At 50.0% G+C, this 13,853-nt stretch overlaps 1 protein-coding gene across 1 annotated transcript in view; it reads left to right on the top strand.

Annotated features, from left to right (window-relative positions):
- The first annotated feature begins 200 nt into the window (after positions 1 to 200).
- LOC144511931 (transcription factor ETV7-like) overlaps positions 201 to 13,853 on the top strand; it is a 68,271-nt gene continuing 54,618 nt past the window's right edge. Inside the window, exons 1-2 of the mRNA XM_078242408.1 lie at positions 201 to 644; positions 5,421 to 5,553. Coding sequence (XP_078098534.1) covers positions 609 to 644; positions 5,421 to 5,553 — 169 coding nt within the window. The 5' untranslated portion in view covers positions 201 to 608. The remainder of the gene's footprint in view (positions 645 to 5,420; positions 5,554 to 13,853) is intronic.

Raw genomic sequence — 13,853 nt, 5'->3', positions numbered from 1 at the left:
ACCCGCTGTATTTTTGCTGCATTTGTGCCTGATTCACCTCTTGCCCTCTCAGGGGGTGCCCAGTTTGAAGAGGTTCTGCTCTTTTCTCTCGATCCTGAGGAAAGGCCAGGGACCTAAAAGGTTAACTCTGTCTCTCTCTCTCTCACACACACACACATATTGCAGAGTCTTTTCCTGTTCTGTCCAGGTGGGAGCAGTTTCCTTGTTTCTATGTGGAGTTGGTGTAGTCACTGCTGTTAAACATTGAATCCTCTCCCCTTAGCTCTGGGAAGGTGTGTGTCCCTGTGAGAACTAACTCAGCAATAACCTGTTCAGAAACCGCTGCCACCCGGTGACTTCCACTCTGTGTCAATGCAGACAATTCCTCCCTGAAGTGGAAGGTGTTAGTGTGTCACGGTTGAGCTGAGCAGTTCTACCTGTTTCAGTGCCGATCCCTGGAAGTGTCCCTCCCTCTCGCATCTCCTCCAGATCCGCTGCTTTCGTTTCGGTTTCCCGGAAGAATTCCGATGGGCGAAGTGAGCGCACTCCGAGGCTGCAACTTCCCTCCTCCCGGGGCTGCAAATCCGCACAACTTTCCGCAACTGGCGGCCTGAACTTTAGGAGAGAGCATGGCAGATTGTCAGGGGCATTCCAGCCTGCAGCAGGTAAGTGGAGCTGCTCACAAACTGTGGATGCTGCAACTCTCAACCCCAATCAGGAACGCTCAGCAAACCCGGCAGCGCCTGTGGAGACAGATAAAGAGAGAGGGGGACAGAGAGAGAGGGACGGGGGGGAGGGGGTGGTCGGGGGGTGACAGGGAGACGGGGACAGGAGAGAGACAGAGGGGAAAAGGAAGGGAGAGAGAGGGACGGACAGGGAGAAGGGGACAGACAGACAGACAGATAGAGAGGGGTTGAGAGAGACAGAGGGGCAGGGTGAATGTTTCAGCTCTTCAGCTTTCCATCCGAGCTGGACATATCTCATTTTCCCAGTGAGAACCCTCACCCCCTGACCTCCCCCTCCCCCAAACCCTTATTCCCTGGGGCAGCATAGGTGGCACAGTGGTTAGCACTGCTGTCTCACAGTGCCAGGGACCCGAGTTCAATTCCCAGCTTGGGTCACTTTCTGTGTGGAATTTGCACGTTCTCCCAGTGTCTGCGTGGGTTTCCTCTGGGTGCTCTGGTTTCCCCCCACAGAAAGACGTGTTGGTTAGGTGCATTGGCCATGCTAAATTCTCCCTCAGTGTACCCGAACAAGAGCTGGTGATTAGGGGATTTTCAAAGTAACTTCATTGCAGTGTTAATGTAAATCTAATGTAAAACTAACAAATAAACTTAAAACTTAAAAAAACTGTCCCCTCAACCCCCCCACCTCCAGACCCTTCCCCAGTCCCTGATCCCCTAGTCTCCCTGTCCATTGACCCTGTATCCCCAAACCCTCTCCCAACTTCCTCCTCCATCTCCCTGAACCCCGTGTCATTCCCCCTTCCTTCCACTATCCTTTGGCCCCAGGTCCTTACCCCCACCCCATCCCTGGACTCAACTCCTATCCCTGGACCCTCTTCCCCATCTCCCTCACCCTGTGTTCTCATTACCCTCTGTCCCGGATCCCACCCCTCAGCACTTGAGATCCTCATTCTCAGACCGCCCCTCCCAAGGCCCCTCGCCCACCCCGCCCCCGGACTCCATGAACCCCAAGGAAATGACACTTAAATCTGAATTAGATGCACCAAATCACTGAAGCTAAGAATGATCACATGTAAACCCATGTTATGAATTGTAATGTGATTGGAAGGAAGGTGGTCCGTGTGGTGTTAGTGATATTCTGCCTTTAAACAGGATCTGGAAGTGAATTCATGCAGTCTCAGTGAAGCTTGCAGTGGGAAGTCCCGAGCTCAGCGTTTATCCTGGGTCAGATTCAAACAGGACGGATGGGGAAGTGGCAGGGCTGGTGTTCAGGCAAGGAACTGGGCACTTCCTATCCGGGTCGGAGCCTGCAGCAGGGGCTGTTCTGGTGACTCAATCCGAGAGAACAGAAACTGAGCCGGGACATCCATCTCCTCTACATCTGCAGAAGCTGAGGCCAAAATCAGATTAATCACCAATCTTATTACCCGCACTCTCCCAATGACACTGTACAATGTCCCTGCTTTGAGGTGCACTCCTCCTGTGTATAACTCTGTACATTTACTCTAACCTGCCTGTCAAACAGGATGAGGCACTGACATATTGCCAGAGGGTTTCTTGATGTGATGGATCTGACTAATCCCATAAACACTCAAATCCTGAAAACTCGCCTTACTCATAGAGATATACAGCATGGACACAGGCCCTTCGGCCCAACTCGTCTATACCGACCAGATTTCCTAAACGGAACATTGCCTGTATTTGGTCCATATCCCTCTAAACCTTTACCATCCATGTTGTAATTGTACCCACCTCTACCACCTCCCCGACAGCTCATTCCATACACGTACCGCCCTCTGTGTGAAAAAGTTGCCCCCCAGGTCCCTTTTAAATCTTTCCCCTCTCACTTTGAACCTATGCCATCTAGTTTTGAACTCCCCTACCCTGGGGAAAAGACCTAGGCTATTCACCTTATCTATACCCCTCATGATTTTATAAACCTCTGTAAAGTCAGCCCTCATCCTCCTACATTCCAGTGAAAGAAGTCCCAGCCTATCCAGCCTCTCCTTGACCCACAGGACCTGGAGGGTTTCGCAGTTGAGTTGCTCTGATGAACAAGCCTCAGATTTCAGTGCAGTGCTGAGGAAGTGTTGCATTGTGGGAGGCCCCGCTTCTTAGCTCATTCACTCAGTCAAGCCCCTGACTGCCTGTTCGTGTACAAATATTAGATTGGCTATCTGAAGATAAGGCAGGGGAAGTCTCCTCACGCCCTGGTTAACATTCCTTCCCAGCCAACACCATGAACTGATTATCTAGCCTGTCAGCTCATTCGGGGTTGTGGGATCTTTCTGTGTGAAAGAAATTGACTGCTGCACTTTCCTAAACAACAGCAGCAATTCCAATTGAAAAGGAAAATATTGTTAGTAGCGCAGCATCTTGGGATGTCTTGAGAATGTGAAAGGTGCTATATGAATGCAATTTAATTTGTTCTTTTGCACTGTCACAATGTAATTTATTAAAAAGTCTTTTCACAGGATGTGGCTAGCCTAACATTTATTGCCCATCTCTAATTGCCCTTCACTCGGTAATAGTGAACTGCCTTCTTGAACTGCTGGAGTCATGTGGTGCACCCACAGTGCTGTTAGGGAGGGTATTCCAGAATTTTGACCCAGTGACTGCGAAGGAACAGCCGATATATTTCCAAGTCAGGAGAACTTCCAAGTGGTGGTAATCCCAGGTATCTGGTGCCCTTGTCCTTCTAGATGGTAGTGGTCGTGGGTTTGGGAGGTGCTGTTTAAGGAACCTTGGTGAGTTCCTGCAGTGCATCTTGTAGATGTGGCACATGGCTGTTGCTGTGAGGTGGTCATGGAGGGAGTGAATGCTTGTGCTTGGGGTGACAATCAAGTGTCCTGGATGGTTTTGAGCCTCATGAGTGTTGTTGCAGCTGCACCCATCCAGGCAAGTGGAGAATATTCCATTACACTCCTGACTTGTGCCTTGTAGATAGTGGAGAGGCTTTTGGAGGAAGTGAGTTACTCGTCACAGGATTCCTAACTCTTGGAGCCACAGTATTTATATGGCTAGTGCAGTTCAATTTCTAGTCAATGGTAGCCCCCAGGATGTTGATAGTGGGGGGATTCAGCGATGATAATGCCATTGAGAGTCACGGGAAGATGATTAGATTCTCTCTTGCTAGTGATGATCATTGCCTGGCACTTGTGTGGCGTGAATATTGTTTAGAAGTTATCACTTCAAAATCTGCTTTTACAAACTCTGATGTGGAGATGCCGGCGTTGGACTGGGGTAAGCACAGTAAGAAGTCTCACAACACCAGGTTAAAGTCCAACAGGTTTATTTGGTAGCAAATACATCCTGTGAAAGGATTTGGTATTTGCTACCAAATAAACCTGTTGGACTTTAACCTGGTGTTGTGAGACTTCTTACTTTACAAACTCTGGCAGAGGTTTCAGGATTTGTGAGATTGTATCCACATTATTTTGGTGATTATTATTGTGTTGAGATGACCTTTCAGTTCCTCAGCCAGAGTTGCTGCACTCTAATCCACAATGGACCAAACCTGCAATTGTTCAAGAAGATGGCTCAGGGCAATTAGGGATGGGGAGCAAATACTGGTCTGTCCAAGGAGGCTCATACCCTCTGAAAGAAGGTTTAACAAAAAGGGAACACCCAATGGTCCTGAAAAGGTCAGCTTATTTCCCATTTCTCTGGTCAAGAGCAGTGAGGTCAGTTACAAAACTGGAGTTAGGAACATTAAAATTGGGAATAGGAATATGCTATTTGGCCCAACGAGCCTGCTCCACCATTTAGTACGATCATGTTCTGTCCCATGATGTTGTTATGCATTAGTCATTAAATTAGGGGCGGCACGGTGGCACAGTGGTTCCCACTGCTGCCTCACAGTGCCAAGGACCTGGGTTCGATTCCCGGCTTGGGCACTGTCTGTGCAGAGTCTGCACGTTCTCCCCGTGTCTGCATGGGTTTCCTCTGGGTGCTCCAGTTTTCTCCCACAGTCCAAAGATATGTGGGTTAGGTGGATTGGACATACTAAATTGCCCCTTAGTGTCAGGGAAACTATAGAACATAGAAACCCTACAGTGCAGAAGGAGGCCATTCGGCCCATCGAGTCTGCACCGACCACAATCCCACCCAGGCCCTACCCCCACATATTTACCCACTAATCCCTCCAACCTACGCATCTCAGGACTCTAAGGGGCAATTTTTAACCTGGCCAATCAACCTAACCTGCACATCTTTGGACTGTGGGAGGAAACCGGAGCACCCGGAGGAAACCCACGTAGACACGAGGAGAATGTGCAAACTCCACACAGACAGTGACCCGAGCCGGGAATCGAACCCGGGACCCTGGAGCTGTGAAGCAGCAGTGCTAACCACTGGGCTACCGTGCCGCCCATGTCTAGGGTAAATGCATGGGGTTAAGGGGATAGGGCCTGGGTGGGATTGTGGTTGGTGCAGGCTCGATGGGCTGAATGGCCTCCTTCTGCACTGTAGTATTCTATGAATCTGAATGGAAGAAGCCCTGTTAATTGGATCGACAGGTGCTGATATCAGACAGAATTGCAACAACTTCACTTGTTAAGGAATGGAAGTTGTACATTGTCAGATAGTGTTGATGACTCCACTCTTTGTGGGTGATTTGTTTTCATTCACAGTGGGCTAACAGTTAACCGTGCCACGTTCTACATGCAGTCCGGCTGTGATTGGATTGGTCAGCGCTGAAGCATTGGTCTTGCTTTTAATGAAACTGTCATCAGATTTGGATTTCTGTTTCCACAGCAAGGCCAAGTGTGTGAAGTGCCAACCCACGGCCCAATGCCAACGGCAGTCTCTCCCTCAGTTCAGCCCAGACTAGTCCCCAACGTCGATAGTTGCTCTCAGGGCGAGTTCAGCTACTTGCCCAGGAAGTTGAGTGAGTATTGGTTGTGTCAGTGTTGTGTGTGCATGTCATTCACCGACTGTAAAATTTGACCTTGTGTTCCAGTTGCCACTGTGCCCCAGTCTAAAAAATGACCCAAATCCTCCCGGAACTATCGCATCTGGCCAATATCACCACATATACAGCATGTATGTTATATGTACAGAAATGTGTACCCCCATGTGTTGTAATCTGTTCACACATATGTACTCCCCCTGTGTGTTGTAATGTGTAGGCATCTTTGTTTCATATTGGTTCCTGGAATGTGGGTGTCACTGACTGGGCCAGCATTATTGCTCTAAGTGCCCCTTGAACTGAGTGTCTCGCTCAGCTGTTTCACAGGGCAGTTAAGAGTCAACCACATTGCTGTGGCTCTGGAGTCACATGTAGGCCAGACCAGGTAAGGACGGCAGATTTCCTTCCCTAAAGGACATCAGTGAACCAGATGGGTTTTTCTAACAATTGACAGTGGTTTCATGGTCATCATTGGATTTTTAATTCCAGATTTTAATTGAATTAAAATTTCACCATCTGCCATGGTGGCGTTCGAACCCAGGTCTCTTGGCTCCTTCTATCACTTGCTGCTTATGCTGTTTGGCATGCAAGAGTCCTCTGTTGCAGCTTCACCAGGTTGACACCTCACTTTTAGGCGTACCTCATATTGCTCTCTGACCCTCTCGGTCAATGTCCATCCTGCTCCAGGATCTGGGTGCTGCTGGCTCGCGGGCTGGGATTTTAAAATAATTTTGTGGAACGTGAGTGCCACTGACTGTGTATGCAGGCATGTATTCCAGTGTCCAGTCATGTGTGCAAGCACGTATTCCCATGTGCTGTAATGTATACGCAGGCACGTATTCCCATGCGCAGTAATGTGTATGCAGGCATGTACTCCTGTGTACAGTAACGTGTATGCAGGCATGTACTCCTGTGTACAGTAACGTGTATGCAGGCATGTACTCCTGTGTGCAGTAATGTGTATGCAGGCATGTATTCCAGTGTCCAGTCATGTGTGCAGGCACGTATTCCCATGTGCTGTAATGTATACGCAGGCACGTATTCCCATGCGCAGTAATGTGTATGCAGGCATGTACTCCTGTGTACAGTAACGTGTATGCAGGCATGTACTCCTGTGTACAGTAATGTGTATGCAGGCATGTACTCCTGTGTGCAGTAATGTGTATGCAGGTGTGTATTCCCATGTCCAGTAATGTGTGTGCAGGCGTGTATTCCCATGTGCTGTAATGTGTATGCAGGCATGTACTCCCATGCACAGTAATGTGTATGCAGGTGTGTATTCCCATTTGCTGTAATGTGTATGTAGGCGTATATGCTTACCTTATTTATTAGTATCACAAGTACGCTTACATTAAGTTACTGTGAAAATCCCCTAGTCGCCACACTCCGCCACCTGTTCGGGTACACTGAGGGAGAATTTAGCATGGCCAGTGCACCTAACCAGCAAGTCCTTCAGACTGTGGGAGGAAACCGGAGCACCCAGAGGAAACCCACGCAGACATGGGGAGAACGTGCAGACTCTGCACAGACAGTGACTCAAACCGGGAATTGAACCTGGTGTGCAGTAATGTGTATGCAGGTGTGTGTTCACATGTGCACTAATGTGCATGCAAGCGTGTATTCCAATGTGCAGTATATAGTGTGACTTTGATCGGAGAATCTCTCCATTCAGGAGCAGAAGGTTACTGGATTGTTTTTCAGGGATTTACCGGGATGGTGAATCCGAAGTAGTTGAGTTTTCATTCGATGTGAACAGCTCCACCTGATTAACAATCCAGCTTTTAATGCTGCTACTTGCCACAAATGTGGTTTGTTTTCTTGTCTCTGTTTGTCATCACCTCCCAGAGTCTTTGATCGGCTTGCAGCCTGGCTGCTCTGCTTTATTTTTGTAGTAACTGATCTTTTGTGTACATTAAGGAGGTTTCCATGCATGTTGATCCCCATCTCAAGCCATCTCAACTTTACATATTTCTCACTTTCCTTGCAATACGTTACCTCCCATAGAATGAACTGGTTATGCCTGTTCCTCATATCCACTTGCCCGTGTAATGGCAGTGCCAGCGTTACTCATGGATGACCATTGGAGAACTGCATTTGGCTCCAACTGCCCACAGTAGGAAGGAGGGAATGGGCCAGATTACTCTCCCCTGTTTGTTATCCAAAGATCCCTGCTGGAAAGGGGCTGTGGGGCACGGCACAGTTCAACAACCCATTGGGATTTTTGACAAAAACTACACATGACAAATGGACACTGGCATGAGAGATGAAAAGGTGTCAGACACATGCGACTGGTATCCTAGCAACAGGTCCACACTTGCATGGGAGGAGTGAGAGGAAAACAAACTGACCAGAGGACCTGTAGTGGCAGCAGTGTGTTCCATATACACTGATGCACAGTGGCAGCAGTGTGTACCATATACACTGGCGCACAGTGGTAGCAGTGTGTACCATATACACTGATGCACAGTGGCAGCAATATGTACCACATACATTGGGGCACAGTGGTAGCAGTGTGTACCATATACACTGGCGCACACTGGTAGCAGTGTGTACCATATACACTGATGCACAGTGGCAGCAATGTGTACCATATACACTGGGGCACAGTGGCAGCAGTGTGTACCATATACACTGATGAACAGTGGCAGCAGTGTGTACCATATACACTGGGGCACAGTGTCAGCAGTGTGTACCATATACATTGGGGCACAGTGGCAGCAGTGTGTACCATATACACTGACACACAGTGGCAGCAGTGTGTACCACATACACTGGGGCACAGTGGTAGCAGTGTGTACCATATACACTGGGGCACAGTGGCAGCAGTGTGTACCATATACACTGGGGCAGCAGTGTGTACCATATGCACTGGGGCACAGTGGCAGCAGTGTGTACCATATACACTGGGGCACAGTGGCAGCAGTGTGCACCATATACACTGGGGCACAGTGGCAGCAGTGTGTACCATATACACTGGGGCAGCAGTGTGTACCATATACACTGACGCACAGTGGCAGCAGCGTAAACCATATACACTGACGCACAGTGGCAGCAGTGAGTACCATATACACTGACGCACAGTGGCAGCAGTGAGTACCATATACACTGATGCACAGTAGCAGCAGGGTGTACCATATACACTGGAGCACAATGGCAGCAGAGTGTACCATTTGAATTGCTACCCATCCAAATTACAATCAGGACACAGGATCCTCATCAATCATTGTTGGAAAAACCTGTCTGCTTCATTGATGCCCTTTAGGGAAGGAAATCTGCCGTCCTTACCTGGTATGGCCTACAGGACTCCAGAGCGAAGGCAATGTGGTTGATTCTTAACTCCCCTCTGAAATGGCTGAGCAAGTCACTTAGATCAAGGGCAATTGGGGAATAAAAAAGTATCTCATATCTATATCTGATACCTTTCCCCAAATGTCATACATATACCTCTCTATTATACAATTTGTCTTATACATGTACCCATCTGTCATATGTATATCCATAATCCCTTGCCTATATACCTATATAATCAGACCAATGTACCTTTATATCATACTTATAAATGGCATTACAGACATGGGAACCAAAGAAATTGATATTTATCATGTAATTTTGAAATTTGAAATCATCTCCTTTATAAAAGCATTTATTCAGGACTTTTACAATTTACTGTTGAAGGTATTCTGTTTATCAGAGTGTCAGAATGTGAAAAGAATTAATTGCTGCGTCATTTCTTGAACTTGGTAGTAAGTAGTCGCAGTATATGTGATGTATTTACATTCCTGTAACATGGGCGCACAACATTTAACAGTCAAACTTGGAAATGTTTCAAGCAGGAAGTTGCTGCAATCGGCAGAAGACCTTTTAGTCAGAATCATAAATTCCACCTGCCTTAGGCGAAGGAGCTTGTAGAGGCAGAGACACTCTGTAATGTACCAGGAATTGTCCCTGGCTCTCAGTAACACTGGCTTCTAAATGCACGCAGGCTCACAGTTTAAAAGTGAGTCACTAATAGACTCACATTAACACTGCAATGAAGTTAGTGTGAAAATCATCCAGTCGCCACACTCCGGCGCCTGTTTAGATACACTGAAGGAGAATTTAGCATGGCCATTACACTTAACCAGCACGTCTTTCAGACTGTGGGAGGAAACCGGAGCACCCGGAGAAAACCCTTGGAGACACGGGGAGAACATGCAGACTCCACACAGACAGTGACCCAAGCTGGGAATCGAACCCGGGTCCCTGGCACTGTGAAGCAGCAGTGCTAACCACTGTGCTACCGTGCCACAGATGGACACTGGTTCACATCTAGACATCAACTGAAGCATTAGCATTGACAGTGTGATGCGCGACAATTAAGCACGTGGAACCAAGGCTTCGATATTGAAGGCTTTTATTGTGTAACAATGGAACTACTAACACGAATACACCAGTTCAGACTGAAGGGGTCCTGCCGGAGCAGAGGGTCTTATACCTCGCCACCGGAGGCGGGACCCCACTGGAATGTGCCATGATAACACTTATAACAGGTAAACACCCTAACCCAACAACATTGTACAACCCCCACAGTAACAACACCCTAGCCCAACAGTAACATAATAACAACCCCCAGTGGTGAACCAACGATGGTTCACCACATTCACCCCTCCTTTAAGAACAAAAGGTGGCGGGGTGCAAGAAAAAAAACAGGTCATATAAACAGAATTCACAAGTCCAGACGGTCTGGAGGACCGCACCGACGCTGTGATCTCCTCAACACCGGTTGCGAAACCGGAGCAGGTGCTTGCGGTGGCGTTCTTTCCAAAACAACGTCTGGCTGTCCCCTCAAGGACTCCCGGGCCGGCTGGCCCTGGTGAGGCGATGGTGCAGGGGATCCTTTGGTGGTGGTGGTGGTGGTGATGATGGTGGCGCCGATCTCCGAGTCTCAGGCAAGCTGTACATGGGAGTAAAAGTGTGCTGACCGCGCCACATCTGGGGAAGCAATGAGGAGTAGTGGATTCGTGACTGGGGGAATAGGAGCGACAGGAGTTGCTACGTCCCCTGCGGGCGCCAGGTCTCTAATGGAGACAGTGTCCTCTCGCCCGTCAGGATATGCCACATAGGCATACTGAGGGTTGGCGTGGAGGAGTTGGACCGGTTCGACCAAGGGGTCGGACCTGCGAGCCCTCACATGTCGCCGCAGAAGGACGGGTCCTGGGTACGTCAACCAGGCTGGCAATGAGGTTCCCGAGGACGACTTCCGAGGGAATGAGAACATCCTCTCGTGGGGAGTAGCATTGGTTGCCGTACACAGGAGGGAGCGGATAGAATGGAGCGCATTTGGAAGGACCTCCTGCCAACGGGAGACTGGAAGGCCCCTGGATTTCAGTGCCAGTAGGACAGCCTTCCAGACTGTAGCATTCTCCCTTTCCACCTGTCCGTTACCCCTAGGGTTGTAGCTCGTGGTTCTACTAGAGGCAATCCCGAATGAGAGCAGGAATTGCCTCAAGTCGTTGCTCATGAACGACGAGCCCCTGTCGCTATGAATGTAGCAGGGGTACCCGAACAGGGTAAAAAGCTCACTGAATGCCTTGATGACGGTGGCAGTTGACATGTCCGCACAGGGGACAACAAACGGAAACCGGGAATACTCGTCTATTATGTTGAGGAAATAGACATTCCGGTCCGTTGAGGGAAGGGGGCCCTTAAAATCCACACTCAGCCTCTCAAAAGGGCGAGTGGCCTTGACCAATTGTGCCCGGTCTGGTCGATAAAAGTGTGGTTTGCATTCTGCGCAAATCCGACAGCTTCTCGTCACTGACCTGACATCCTCCACCGAGTAGGGCAGGTTGCGGGCTTTGACGAAGTGGTAGAGTCTGGTGACTCCAGGATGACACAGATCATTGTGGAGAGCCTTCAAGCGGTCCTCCTGCATGATGGCGCATGTTCCGCGCGAGAGGGCATCCGAGGGCTCATTGAGCTTCCCTGGACGATACATAATATCGTAATTATAGGTGGAGAGCTCAATTCTCCACCGCAAGATCTTATCGTTCTTGATCTTGCCCCTCTGCGTGTTGCTGAACATAAACGCCACGGATCGTTGATCCGTGATCAGGGTGAACCGCTTACCTGCCAGGTAATGGCGCCAGTGTCTGACTGCCTCCACAATGGCCTGAGCCTCCTTCTCCACCGCTGAGTGCCGAATTTCGGGGCCTTGAAGGGTGCGGGAAAAGAACGCGACGGGCCTGCCTGCCTGGTTTAGTGTGGCGGCTAGGGCGAAATCAGATGCATCACTCTCCACCTGGAAAGGGATGGATTCATCCACCGCGTGCATCGTGGCTTTCGAGATGTCGCTTTTCAAAGCCTTGAAGGCCAATTGGGCCTCCGGCGTAAGTGGGAAGGTCGTGGACTTAATGAGCGGACGAGCTTTGTCCGCGTAGTTGGGGACCCACTGTGCATAATACGAAAAGAACCCAAGGCATCTCCTCAGTGCTTTCGTGCTAGCGGGCAAGGGAAGTTCAGTAAGTGGGCGCATACGGTCTGGATCAGGGCCAATGACCCCGTTTTCCACCACGTATCCGAGGATGGCTAACCTGCGCGTACGGAATACGCACTTCTCCCTGTTATAGGTCAGATTCAGGCGAGATGCAGTGCGCAGAAAGTGTTGGAGATTCGTGTCGTGGTCCTGCTGGTCATGGCCGCAGTTGGTGACGTTATCCAGGTACGGGAAGGTAGCCCGCAACCCGTTCTGGCCCACCATTCGGTCCATAGCACGCTGGAAGACCGAGACCCCATTGGTGACACCAAATGGAACCCTGAGGAATTGGTATAGACGACCATCCGCCTCAAAAGCCGTATATTGTCGGTCCTCTGGGCGGATGGGGAGTTGATGGTAGGCGGACTTAAGGTCTATGGTAGAAAACACTCGGTACTGCGCAATCTGATTGACCATATCAGAAATGCGCGGGAGAGGATACGCATCCAGCTGCGTATAACGGTTAATGGTCTGACTATAGTCGATGACCATCCGAGGTTTGTTCCCGCTTTTGACTACCACGACCTGCGCTCTCCACGGACTAGCACTGGCCTGTATGATCCCTTCCTTGAGGAGCCGCTGAACCTCAGATCTAATAAAGATCCGGTCCTCAGCGCTGTAACGCCTACTTTTAGTAGCGATGGGCTTGCAGCCAGGTACCAGATTTTTAAAAAGGGATGGTGTAGTGATTTTCAGGCTGGATAGATTGCATGCGGGGCGCTTTGGGCAATTTGGAGGCTGCGGCTGATTCCCTACTGCCAGTGAAGGGAGTGGCCCACCATACTGTAGGATCACACTCTTCATGTGGACCATAAAGTTTAGTCCGAGGAGAATTGGCGCACAAAGGTGAGGTAACACAAGGAGCCTGTATTGCTCGTAAATTGTGCCCTGTACCTCAAGAGTTACCATACATCGTCCTTGGATCGGTACAGACCGGGACCGTGATGCCATGGAAATTGTCTGCTTGGCAGGGAGAACCCGGAGTCCACACCTTTTAGCAGTTTCAGGGTGTATGAAACTTTCGGTGCTCCCACTGTCAAACAGACAATTCACAGTTCGACCACTAACCTTTATATCCATCATGGAATTTTCAAGTCTGTAGTGCCTGGTCTGGTCCAGGGAGATCGACGCCACCGTTGGCCCCTGGGCGTCACTGCATGCTGCCGATGTTGATGCTGAGGACCCCTGCTGGTCGCTCCTAGTCGTCGTGGACCATGATGGCCACCCCCATGAATCGCACGTGGGCGAGGGCGCCAAACGCAGCGACTCCTGGTGGTCTTCCTCCTCCTCCGTCAGCCACGATGGCGCCGTCCTGGGTTCGCACGTGGTCGGACCTCGTGGGTACTGCGACGCCGAAGGAGATTGTCTCCGTTCTGGAGGGTTACAAGCTGCACTGCCGTTTTTAGACTTGGACCTGCAGACTTTGCCGTAGTGGCCTTTTTTACCGCACTGGCTGCAGATTGCCGTTCTTGCCGGACACTGTTGCCGTGGATGCTTGGCCCCACCACAAAAATAGCATCGCTGGCCACCTGGAGCTGCCGCCATCGTCGGATCGATCTGGGAGCGCGGGTTAGCGGGGCGAGGAGGGAGCTGAGCTTGCTCCAGCCACGTTGACTGCACGTGGTCCTCGGGGTACAGCGCCAAGCTCTTCGACGCCGCTTCCAGCATCACAGCCATCTCCATTGCTTGGGTCAAGTCGAGTTTCCCCTTTTCCAGCAATTTAAGCCTGATGTACGAGGACCCTACCCCTGCTACGAACGCGTCT

This window comes from Mustelus asterias, chromosome 25 (assembly GCF_964213995.1).
Source record: "Mustelus asterias chromosome 25, sMusAst1.hap1.1, whole genome shotgun sequence".
Classification (NCBI taxonomy): domain Eukaryota; kingdom Metazoa; phylum Chordata; class Chondrichthyes; order Carcharhiniformes; family Triakidae; genus Mustelus; species Mustelus asterias.
The sequence above is the reverse complement of the archived record's forward strand: the minus strand, read 5'-3'. Positions and strand labels throughout refer to the sequence as shown.